The 13,387-nt window shown below is 38.2% G+C and overlaps 1 protein-coding gene across 1 annotated transcript; it reads right to left on the reverse strand.

Annotated features, from left to right (window-relative positions):
- Positions 1 to 10,751: 10,751 nt before the first annotated feature.
- Positions 10,752 to 11,691, reverse strand: LOC111162199 (olfactory receptor 4F3/4F16/4F29-like). The gene is given in 2 exon segments (XM_022526432.1): positions 10,752 to 11,207; positions 11,209 to 11,691. Coding segments are annotated over 2 exon segments (939 nt in total).
- Between the last annotated feature and the right edge of the window lie 1,696 nt (positions 11,692 to 13,387).

Raw genomic sequence — 13,387 nt, forward strand, 5'->3', positions numbered from 1 at the left:
CTTTATCTCCAGTGCCTTGCATACTTTCTGGCACTTAGTAAATATAAGTATTTGTTGAACTAAGCAGAACTAAAATATAAAGGATAAAATTAGACCAAAGCCCAAATATTAATCTGTCTCAGTATCTCCCCAAAGGCCATTCATGTGCATGACCCACAAACTCCCTTTCATTCACCTGTGATGACAGATAACATATGCTTTATGAAACACACGTATAATCAGTCAGCTCAATAATACATTATCCTTAAGCCCTAGAGTAGTCTGAAACTGAACAATTGCAAACCATGTAATTCTCTATTTCATTTTAGCTAGAAAAATGTGTATATTAGTTAATAAAATCTTAATTTTAATATAAACAAATGCTAATTTAAAAACTCAAAATCTCACAGAATGACTTGATAGCAGAAAAATTATCAACTAACATTTTTAATTATTTTTTCTTTTTTTTTCTTTTTTTTAGAGAGAGAGGGAGAGCGAGCGAGCACAGGCAGACAGAGTGGCAGGCAGAGGCAGAGGGAGAAGCAGGCTCGCCACAGAACAAGGAGCCCAATGTGGGACTCGATCCCAGGACGCTGGGATCATGACCTGAGCCGAAGGCAGCTGCTTAACCAACTGAGCCACCCAGGCGTCCCACATTTTTAATTTTTAAATAAATTTTAATTATATAGAAAACACATGAGTCAATTATCACTTTAAAAATAAGAATACCACAGATTAAGCCAAAGACCTTTTGATCATAACCCTTAATCAGGACCCCTGCTCTCTTCTCTAGGGGTAAATGTCATGTAATGTATATACTTGCGGACCTTTTTATGCTCTATATTTATATCTTTTCCCTGTGTAAATACATATGGCTCTAGTTAATTTCCTTTTTAGATATTTTATAGATATTTCAGGGTATTAATCAAAGTCCAGAGAGGAAGAGATGTCACATTCAAATGGGTGACTGAAGAGAGTTGACTACAGGAATTATATACAAGAGTTTAGACAGGGTTATAGGAGCCAACAAAAGACTGTAAAGGCACCCAACGCTGGCAAGAGAAGTGAGCTCTTATCACTCCTGGGGTTACAAAAGATGGGGAAGGAATGGTTTCTAAGACTGCAAGTAAAATCTGCAGCTGGAGAAGAAGGTGACACCATAGGAGCTGTGAAAATAACACAACTGCTTTGCAACTTATCATGGGCCTATAATACATCCTGTAGTATAGGATGTTATCGTTCCAATCAGTGGTGCCCCAACTAGCACTGTAACTGCTCCTCAGCGGGTCATTTCACTAATCCATCAGTGATGGAGCATGTAGGTAGACTAATGAGTTCCATACGTGCATGAGTATACTTCATTTGCTATAAAATGTGTCCTCTGGTAAAATGCAATGATACATAGATACCACAGTAATAATAAGGCATTCTATAAATCTGCAAATGACTAGGCTGGCAGATACACTGAGGGCATATCACTCAAGAGTTTGATCAGAGGGGTGCCTGGGTGGCTCAGTGGGTTAAAGCCTCTGCCTTCAGCTCGGGTTATGATCTCGGGGTCCTGGGATCAAACCCCGCATTGGACTTTCCTGCTCAGTGGGGAGCCTGATTCCTCCTCTCTCTCTCTCTGCCTACCTCTCAGCCTACTTGTGATCTTTGTCTATCAAATAAATAAATAAAATCTTTAAAAAAAAGAGTTTGATCAGAGAAGTAGATCTACTATGAGTGATTTAAAAGAAGGAATTTCTTATAGGGATTAGACTTAAGGCAATGTGGAATCCATTAAGCAGTATAGGTAACTTTGTTACTACTGAATGTCATCCTGGGCCTAAAGCCCAAGAGTCTGGAAGGGAAAATGGACAGGAAGTAAAGATGACCAATGACAAACTTGAACTGTGTCTCTCACTGCTTCTAATTTTGATGATGCAGGTGGCCTACTGAATAAACTGATATCCTTCATTATAAAGATGCACTTGCACCTGGCCCAGGACTTGGAGGAAGTGAAGATGGACATCCAGTAGGAGCTAAAGAAGCTATAGGCCCAAGTTGTTTTCCCACATCAGCAAGGTGAGCCAGCAGCATGTATGAACTATAATGGTACTTGCCCTATTCTGTCCTTCAGACCAAAGATCTACAGCTTCACTTCCATCTTCCAAATCTCACACAAATTTTTCTTGTGGTGAACTCTAACAGAAATGTGCATGAAAGGGAATTCAGAAAACATAGTTCTGGCTTAGCTAAGTTGACAGAGTATGAAGCCATGACAATGGATTAGCAAAGCAAATCCATTGTAAAATATATATCTATTCCTTGGGGCGCCTGCGTGGCTCAGTTGGTTAAGCGTCCAACTTTTGATTGCATCTCAGATCATGATCTCAGGGTTGTAATATTGAGCCCCACATTTGGCTCTGAACTGGGCATGGAGCCTGCTTAAGATTCTCTTTCCCTCTCCATCTGCTCTTCCCCTACCCTCCCTCCCTCCCTGGGGGGGAAAAAACATATATATATATATATATATACACATACACACACACACATATAAATGTATATGTATACATGTATTTATCTAGGTGTGTATGTATTTATATATTTGTGTGTGTGTGTGTGTGTGTGTGTGTGTGTGTGTGTGTGTGTGTATTCCTTCTAGGATAAATTACTGCCTCCATGTTAAAAAGAGATCCAATGTAATCAGTATGCCACTAGGTAGCTAGCTAATCCCCCCAAGGAATGGTGCCAAATTGGTTTCAGCCATTGACAGTCTGGGACTCAGCAATGGTAGTGGACAGATCCACTTTACTGAAAAAAGTCCATGGTAGTGAGCCCACGCATAGTTTCCATCCCTGTTACCATAACCACTTTGCCCATGAGCCCAGTGAGGAAGCATTGGAGTGGTTGGGGGCAGAAGCTGACTGAAATTTAGTGAATGGGCATCTAATGCACATAATTAAGAGCCTTCTCTAAAATGGATACCCTCTACTGGGCCTTTACATGAAAATATCTTTGTTGAGTAAAGGATTTAATTAACCAAATCTAGAAGGCCGTTTTTAGCACTCCAGGTATTCATGTCAATTCATTAATCTATAAATATCACGTGAGTACATGTGTAAATAAACCCTACCTGATTTAGTCTCATATTTTGTCTTTTGCAGCCTAATAATCTTAGAATTCACTCACATGCACGTTCCCCAGACTTTAGCCAATACTGGCAAGGTCCTACATTGTTTTAGTACAAATCTGTATATTATCAGAACAGTCCTTGTACTTCTCTCTTCAGAATATGTTGGGACCTAACTCTTGTAATGGTCCTAAACACAAGAGTTCCAGGTAAATCCAAAAATATATTTTTATTCAAGGAAAGACTAATTCATTCAGACATCAATGAAGGTATTGTTCCACCAGCAAAAAGGGTAAAGAGTTGGGAGACAAAGTGACTTTTACATTTGTTTGTATATGTTCTGTAGCCTTGCCTTTCACTTCAACTTTATTCCATACAAGCACAAGTGATAATTAGAGTAAAAATATATATCTTCCTTGTCTGGAGGTTATGTGCCACATAATATCAAAGTCCAATGTGCCCCAGACAAGGAAGATATACAGGTACTCCTCTGTGTATGCCAACCGTTCCCAGAATCCCATTGTGAGGGGCTGTTTCCTGGGACTTCTTTTTATACAAATAGTTGTGTTAAGGATCCATCAGGGAAAAAAAAATCTCATTCCAATGGAGTAAATGGGGAAAATATGACAAACAAGGGTGTAGATAATAATAAAGGAGATCAGCAAGGAATGTTGAAGTATCCAAGACTTGTAACTACAGAGTGCTATTACTATCCCTAAAGCTGATAAACAGTGGGAGGGAACAATATCATAAACCAGAGAAAGACCTATAGCAATAGAATAAGGCCACCAAGAAGAGCTGAGGGCTTGATGGAAGAATGCTGTACTTGTCAACGCGAAGTTCGGAAGGAAAGAAGCTGAGGGACTTAATAGCCAGGTTTCACTCTTCATCTCCTCCAAATATCTACAACAGCCTCCTTTAGCTACACCCAAGCAGAAGTCAAAGGGCATAGCAATGAAGGTTAGTTTAGTCCATAAAGTTCAATTTACAGGGCACAGAGGAGAGTCAACACAATGAAAATTAGATATGGAAAGAAAATTGGAGAATAGCCATCAGAACAGTTAAACATTTTCCCATAAGTGAATATCTGGGTTTTCCTAAGGTTGCTTTTATAAGATAATAACAGAAATTCTTACATGTGTTGTTATGCATATGTCTGAGTGTTCCAAAGGATATATAATGAGAAGCAGAGTTTCTAGGAAATATTTTATGCAGTTTCATTTTTTTTTATTTTAAAGATTTTTATTTATTTATTTGACACAGAGAAAGAGAGAGATCACAAGTAGGCAGAGAGGCAGCCAGAGAGAGAGGCAGAAGCAGGCTCCCTACTGAGCAGAGAGCCCAATGCGGGGCTCGATCCCAGGACCCTGAGATCATGACCTGGGCCGAAGGCAAAGGCTTAACCCATTGAGCTAGCCAGGCGCCCCTCATTTTTAATATATATTGTTAAATAGTCCCTTGACCACATGGAAGTCCCATGACCACAACTGTTTAATTAATGAACAGAAAGAATACATTCAGATATTAGTCATATGAGATAGTAATCAATTAGGACAAAGGATAATTACATTAGTAGTGAACTGAGCTTATTGATGCCTTCCTTTCTGCTGGCTTGGTGGACTCCTGACCCATAAAGACTGGAACTACAAGATCAGAGGAGCCCTGAGTGTTATCATTATAGAGCCTGAATCCTTTATAAACCCAGGAAAAATGTATAAACATCTTAGCCAATAACCCTACATTCTAATTGCCATATCATTTGGACCTTGTTTCTAGACTTTAAGACTGGAATCCTTATGCCACAAACCTGAGGAAATTTCTATATTTGTCCCACACTGTATATGGGTTTTCAGCCTAGAGAATTTATTTAATTTGAATTTTCCTAATTAATAGTGAAGTTCAGCATTATTCATACTGTTTCTTTAAACTTTTTAAATATCTTAAAATAGAAAATGTTTTTCTGTCTTATATATCAAATGCTTGTATCAGTTAGGATCCCACCAGAAGAAAATGCCATACTAAAATGGGGTAAATGTGGAAAATCAAATTTTAAAATGTTTTGTAAATAAGAGGCAATCTGACTGTTTTGTTTTGTTTTTTTCCCCCTCGGGTTTGTCTTTTAAAAGATCTGAAGTGGTCACTGTGCCTCAGCTCATTTCTAAAACTCTGGCATATAGTCAGAATCATAGAATTGATGAAATCAAGATCTTAAGGATCATTTACAGTGGGATCCAGTCTGTCTTAGAAATAGATTCTATCAAAACCTAATTGGAACCGGTTTACCACCCTGTTCGTTCCCTCATTAGTAAGTTACATAAATAATTAACACATGTTCACTTTAAATGAGTTATATTTTTAACTTTTTGAAAATTGTTCTTTGACTGCTCTGAAGGTCCCACCAATATATCCAAGTGGGCTCACTTTCTGGAGACAATAAACTGTTTCCCAAGGAATGCTCCTCATAGGATGTTTAAGCCAATATGTCTCTTCTTGGTTCGCATAATGAATCCCACCCAGCAGTAAAACATTACCTTCGCTGACACTCTGATCTTTATTTTGTTTTTTGGCTTTGGTAGTTTTTCATTTGTTTTTGGTTCTCAGCCAAGTTTGATTCCAATCCAGGTCTGCACAGAACTGATAGATTATTTCTCATTGGTTACAACAGAGAGTATGAAACTGCTTTCATGATCTGATTGTTTGGTAATCTTTTTTGGGATGGTAAGGACCTATTCTCTACCAGATGAGAGATGAAAGATAAAATTTGATTGTTAGGTGACTTTTTAAAAAATCTGTTTGTCTCCATTTTTTCAATCTGTTTGTCTTATTTCCATTGCATGTAGAATTTGTCTTGTTTCCATTGGAAACAGAACAAACGTTTCGTAAGAGATCTAGTGTGAGGTTTTGTATATCAGTCAATCTACCCTTTTAATTTTTTGGTAAACCCAAGTCTTGATCAGTAGCTGAAGTTCTAGAACTGATCTTGTAGTTTTATGTTTATGTAATTGAAGAATCTTTTTCTCTCATTTTATGAATGTGAAATATTTTCCTACTTTCAGGATATATTAATAAATATAAACCCTCATAACATAGTTCTGTTAGTATTGCTTTGTGGAGATTAATAAGTGCTAACTTAAATCTACTATTCCCCAAATTCCAAAAAAATAAAGCCAGATTTCTACTGTTTTATATATGTGATGCTTTTCAGAAAGTAAAAAATCTCATAAAAATTATGGCTCAGAACATTTTTTCAATGGCTCAGAACATTTTTATGTGAGAATTCAAATACAAATAATCAAAATAAAAATGAGCACAGACTGATTTGATAACATGTCTTATAAAATAGCTATAGGTCTGTTTGTGATTTTATCACATCCAATTTTATTGGAATGGAATATAAAGGAAGCACTTAAAATTATGGAAAATGTAAAATTAGGTGTTCAGTCATTTGGAATTATAATTTTTATAGTGAGTGTTTTGAAATATAATTTCTAAGATCCTGAGTTGTTTTAAGATTTTGGCTTAGTGTTAATAAAGTAATTAGTAGATATTCACTGGATAATTTTTAAATGAGATTGAGTATTGAAACATTGCATGTGTGTGCGTGTGTGTGTGTGTCTAACATTTTACTCATACCTTTATAGGGTGTATTTTTGGATCATGTTAATAAATTTGTTCATTTTTACTACTCCAAGAATAAGAGACTTGTAACTATAGGAAACAAACAGGGTCGCTGGAGGGGAGGCAATGGGTTAGGCAATGGGATAATTGGGTGACAGGCATTAAGGAGGGCATTTGATGTAATGAGCACTGGGTGTTATATGCAACTGATGAATCACTAAATTCTACCCCTGAAACTAATAATACACTATATGTTAACTAAATTGAACTTAAATTAAAAATTTTAAAAATAATAATAATAATGTTTAACACTATTAGGAAGGTATAATTAGGATGTTTGTGGCAACAAGGGATTACATTTTGAACATTCCTGAGCCTTCTTAGTCTATTAACATAATACTATATGAGAAGCAATTCTTAATTACCCACCTTTAAGTTAACAGATCCATTTTCTTTGTGTTTTCACTTTTACGTGTCCATTAAACAAGAACTCCTTCACGACAATATAATACAACATTTATTAGTGATTAGTGTTGAGAAAATTATTTCCCTCTATATACAAAAATACAGGTTTGAACACTATGAAATAAATCAGGACAAGTACCATGAAAACTAGGTCCTTCACGAGTGCATAAAGAAGGTATCGTCCATATATACAATGGAGTATTATGCCTCCATCAGAAAGGATGAATACCCAACTTTTATGTCAACATGGACAGGGTTGGAAGAGATTATGCTGAGTGAAATTGGTCAAGCCGAGTCAAGTATCATATGGTTTGACTTACTTATGGAGCATAAGAATAACACAGAGGACATGGGGAGATGGAGAGAAGAAGTGAGATGGGGAAATCAGAGGGGGAGACAAACCATGAGAGACTGTGACTCTAAGAAATAAACTGGGGGGGGCGCCTGGGTGGCTCAGTGGGTTAAGCCTCTGCCTTCGGCTCAGGTCATGATCCCAGGGTCCTGGGATCGAGCCCCACATCGGGCTCCCTGCAGAGCAGAGAGCCCGATGCCTCCTCTCTCTCTCTCTGCCTGCCTCTCCGCCTACTTGTGATCTCTGTTTGTCAAATAAATAAATAAAGTCTTTAAAAAAAAAAAAAAGAAATAAACTGAGGGTTTTGGAGGGTAGAGGGGTAGGGGTTGGGTGAGCCTGGTGGTGGGTATTATGGAGGGCACATATTGCATGGAGCACTGGATATGGTGCATAAACAATGAATTTTGGAACACTGAAAAGAAATAAAATAAAATGGAAAAATAAAATAAAATACTAAACAAAAAAAAAAATAGGTCCTTCAAAAGAAATAAAGGGACAGAATTGAAGGCAATGTGAGGCTTTATCTGCTGTCAGAGACAAACCATCAGGAGCAAAGAATTTGGGACTCCAAAACCATTCCAAATGGATAAAGTCAAACCCACAAGCCAGGGTTTGAGAAGCCAGGAGACCCACCAACAGCATAAAGCAATATGTACCAAATGGACATCACCTCAGAATGTCCCACAGCTGTGTCCTAACAAGTAAAGGAAATAAACTTTTAAGAAGCGAAATGTAATACTTATTAAATTAACACTGGGGGTGCCTAGGTGGCTCAGTGGGTTAAAGCCTCTGCCTCTGGCTCAGGTCATGATCCCAGGGTCCTGGGATCTAGCCCCACATCCGGGCTGTCTGCTCAGCGGGAAGCCTGCTTCCGCCTCTCTCTCTGCCTGCCTCTCCGCCTGCTTGTGATCTCTGTCTGTCAAATAAATAAAATCTTCAAAAAAAAATTAACATTTTCCCCCAAAAGTGCGATCAGGCCAAATACCAATCAGTAATCATACTGGAGTTTTTTAGCCATCTGACTTGACCTCCTCTGTTAAAATAATTACATATTCTGTCTCTTCAAAAGGACAAAAAGAATCTACAGTTTTGTTTTAATAAATCCGTTCTTTCATTTTGTAGTGGCTCAGCTGGTTTACTTGAGATTTTTCTAGGCCAGACAGAACCCAGCATCCTACAGGGGTGGGAAAGCCAAAGGAGCCACTGGAGTGTTAGCTGAGTCTTGATTTCATACAGCTCCTCATATCTATTCTGTCCAGGCAGAAAACCAGAAAGGGTCACTGAGCCCACTGCAGGCATCCATCAACCAACCTGAGATCTGAGGAGAAGGCCAGCTGGCAGAGGCCACCTGGGCAGCCTGAACAGATTCATCTTCTTGACCAAATTTTAGTCAGGCTCCTCTGAGCACTCTTCTCCACTAGCCCCATCCTTGCTGGGCTTACAAAGATCAATTGTAACTAGAATCCTACTAAGTCAGTTTAGAGAAAACCCCTTGCCTTTGATATCTGATTCTTAAACACCTACTCTCAATATCTGATCATTCTGGCCTGCCTTCAGCAAGAATCCTATTAGGTCAGTTTAACAAGAATTCTCCCCTTAGTAATTTCTATCCAGCAACACCTCCCATCTGCTCTTTGGCTATAAATCCCCACTTGTTCTATTATATTGGATATGAAGCTCGGTTCTATACTGAGGTCCCTTTTCCCCTATTCTAATAATTCCTGATTAAGACAACTTTTTCCCACTTAAACTACTGCTGTCAGGCTCTGGGTTGTTTTTGATTTTTTCTTTAATAGAGTACTGTCTCCAAAACAAAAGTTAAGTAACTTTGGTTAATGTCATAAAATGAATAATTAAGACTGTATGAGAGTAATTGCAAGATAATAGGATATGCTTTTGTTTATTCAGTGGGATAATGTACAGATTTATTCTAAGATAAAATGTCTTTATCATTATCATTATATCTTTATCATTATCATATATCTTTAAAGAGGAAGACAAACTCCAATGTAGACAAAAAAACTGTAGAAGATTCAAGAAGTAAATTCTACTTGCATTGCTTTCATGTATATATATATTTTTTGTAAATAATGACACTGAAAATAAACTATGATATATGTTAATGTTTTGGCAGTTTGAAAAGCCCAGCTTTAATTGCCTTATTTTTTTTAAAGGTATTTTTAATTTATTAGTCAGAGACAGTGAGAGAGAGAGAGAGCAAATGATCAGGAGCAGGAGGAAGGGCAGAAGGAGAAGCAGGCTCCCCGCAGAGCAGGGAGCCAGGTAAGGGACTTGATCCCAGGACCCTGGTATCATGACTGGACTGAAGACAGAAGCTTAACCGACTGAGCCACCTAGGCATCCCAATTGCTTTATTTTTAAAAATAGAGATGCTTTATGACCAAATACTATATTGAAGCAAGACCAGAATTTGGTTTCTTCTCATTTACAATTATCCAACAAATTACCTTGGTATATTCATTCTACTCGACTAAAGGCAGTAATTGTTATTCTTTACCTTCTGTGTAATCATTCAAGTTAGCAGATTCCTTAACTCCCAAATATAATTTTTGTGTCTTATACTGACTTTATATGTTCTATTGTTTTTAAAATATAGTTATTGCCTATGAAAGAGTTGAGGTCCTTCTGTTTATTTTAAACTTATTTTACTCTGATTAATAAGTAGCTATACTATAACCATTCTCATTCTAAGAACCTATAGTATCCACACCACTGTTGTGGGTTGTTTTGTGTCTACCAAATATATGAGTTGAAATCCTAATCCCCAATACCTGTGAATGTGACTATGATTAGAAATAGTATTTGCAGATGTAGTCAAGTTAGGATGAAGTCATACTGTAATAAGGTAAATTGGGAGATACTTCATGTTCTAAAGGCCTCAAAGAAGTATGCCTCTTATATTTCTTATATTTCTATATTATATTTCTATACTTTTATATGAAGTATATTTGTATAATTCATATAAATACTGTTCCTTAGGAATTTAGTCTTGATATTACTATAGTAATTGGTTTAAAAATACTTCCTGTGTAGCTCTTTTCAAAACTGAATGTCCCTCCCCACTGAGTGAAAGATAAAATAGACCCAGTATCAGTGTGTGTAATCAAATCAAGGTAAAACAAACATGAGCTTTTCTCTGAGTTTGACCACCAGTGATGAACATCAGGAATCAACAAGGGCTCTTCCCAATGCTGGCATCACTTAAGAGATCTTCCTGTAATTCACTAGCTGTCTGCATACTCTCCTCATTGCCACCTTCATTTCTTGATTCCTGAATGTATAGATGACTGGATTCAGGAAGGGAGTGAGAACATCATCAAAGATGGCCAGAAACTTATCCAGGTGTATGGTGGGAGATGGCCACATATAGACAAATATCAAAGGACCAAAGAACAAGAATACCACAGTGATGTGAGCTGAGAGTGTGAACAGAGCCTTGGATGAACCAGCTGAAGAGTGTTTCTGAACAGTGAGAATGATGATGATACAGGAAATGATCAGTATGAAGAAGGAGCCAACAGAGATGAATCCACTATTGGCTGTGACCATAAACTCTAGTTGGTAGGTGTCTGTGCAGGCAAGTTTGATGAACCGAGGCAGGTCACAGTAAAAACTGTCCAATACGTTAGGACCACAGAAGGGCAAGTTTACCACATAAAACCAGTTGCAGCACAGAGTGGATGAGGCCAGTCATCCAGGCAGCCACTAAAAAGAAGATGCACATTCTTGGGCTCATGATGGTCAGATAGTGGAGAGGCTTACATATGGCAACATATCTGTCAAAGGCCATGGCAATAAGCAGCACCATCTCCACACCACCAAGGACGTGGATAAAGAAGATTTGAGCGATGCAGCCACCAAAGGAGATGACCTTATGCTTTCTGAAAAGATCATAAATTATCTTGGGAGAAGTGACTGAAGAAACTCCCAGGTCAATGAAGGAGAGGTTGGCCAACAGAAAGTACATGGGGGAGTGCAAGTGAGGGTCACAAGTCACCATGAGCATGATGAGGGAGTTTCCCATCATGCTTGCCACATAAAACGTGGAGGAGAACACAAAGAGGAGAAGTTGGATCTCCCAGGAGTTGGTGAGTCCCAGAAACACAAACTCTGACACCACAGAGTGATTCATTCTATCCATTGGCTTTGTTGGCACGGCTCCCTGAAGAAGGACAATAGGAGAAAATGTCAATTATACTAATTATGTTAATAGATTGGGAGAGAAGTCAAAAATATGAAAGCCTGTTTCTACTATAGCATTAGGACCAACCTGATATGCTCATGGCCTCTCAACTGCGATTACCCAGAAGAATTGGAGCTGTCATGTGGAGCTGCTCTCTACCACCAGGTTGTCTCTGCATTTGATACCCTGTGCTTCCTCTCAGGGTTGATGCCATGATTACTCACTCATGAGATATAACATAGTCAACATGAGCCAGACCTCTTGATTTTGAGTTCAAAACTAATACAATCTGGCCCCAGTCACATAGAACTAATCACTGTTGCAATCCCTTCCAAGTCCATAAGCCTTTATCTGGAAGACAGACCCTTCTTCTCTTCCATCCCAGCCCCCCACTCAGGGAATATATTCATCTTTAATATTACTTAAATGTTTACAACACGTACAAAGTCTTGTTTTATTATTACTAGCATAGCCACCAAGTTTTCTCTACATTTAATTCTCTGCTTCCTCCCAGGGTAGATATTATGATGCTTTTCATGAGATACAAGATTAGTCAACTTGGGTAATAAGAATTCAGCACCAAATTCTGTTTCTTTTTAAGATTTTGTTTATACATTTCAGAGAGAGAGAGAGAGACTGAGAAAGCACACAAGAGGGGAGAGGGGCAGGCAGAGGGAGAAGCAGACTCCCTGCTGAGCAGGGAGCCCATGCCAGACTCCATCCAGGGACTCCAGGATCATGACCTAGTCAAAGGCAGTTGTTTAACCAAATGAGCCACCCAGGCACCCTCAGCACCAAATTCTTTTGATTTTTGGTTTAAGACTAATAGAGCCTGCTTCTAGTCACACAAAACTCTTCACAACTTCTACACTATTTCATTCACTTCCAAAAGTACAAGGCAAACACTGACTTCCTCCTCACTCCCCACCTCTAGAACATATTTATCTTCAAGGCTTATTAAATTTTAACTATATCTGTGGGATCTTGTTTTACATCGTTAGCATTTAATTTACTATGTCTTGTGTTTTAGTATTCTAAGTACAGTTCTAACTCACCAAAAGACTGTAAGCTCCTTGAAGGCAGAGATTATGACTTATTTGTACTTAGATTCCCTGAAGTAATGAAGAAGTGGCCAACACAGAAGTTCAGGTCCATAACCTGTTAGGAGTTTTCATCATGCTAGGCACAGAAATTGAGAGTGCTAAGAAGCTTAGCAATTTCACATCAAATTCGCAATTTCACAGCAAAACCCAGACGTATAATTTTTATTTACTAGACTATCACTCCATGAAGGATGGGGGTGGGGAGAGGAACTTATATCTTTGCCATTTGAGAAGAACTGCCCTAGAATACTGAACACATGATCTGAGAAGGCTAAACCATAGGCATCATGGTGCAATGAGAAGTATTTTCTTCAAACCTCTTTGTAAGGACTTATCACATTACCTTGTAATTTTAATTTAGAGAAGCAACATAACATATTGGAAAGAACACTGATTTTTGGATTCACAAAACCAAGAGTTATGCTCTGGTTCAGCCACTACATTGATATTGGGCAAGTTGATTAAATTCTTGAACCTCAGTTTATCTAAGAAATTGAGTTAATAGGGGTGCCTGGGTGGCTCAGTGGGTTAAAGCCGCTGCCTTCGGCTCA

Source organism: Enhydra lutris, unplaced genomic scaffold (assembly GCF_002288905.1).
Source record: "Enhydra lutris kenyoni isolate GAN:26980312 unplaced genomic scaffold, ASM228890v2 scaffoldscaffold4, whole genome shotgun sequence".
In the NCBI taxonomy this organism is placed as follows: domain Eukaryota; kingdom Metazoa; phylum Chordata; class Mammalia; order Carnivora; family Mustelidae; genus Enhydra; species Enhydra lutris.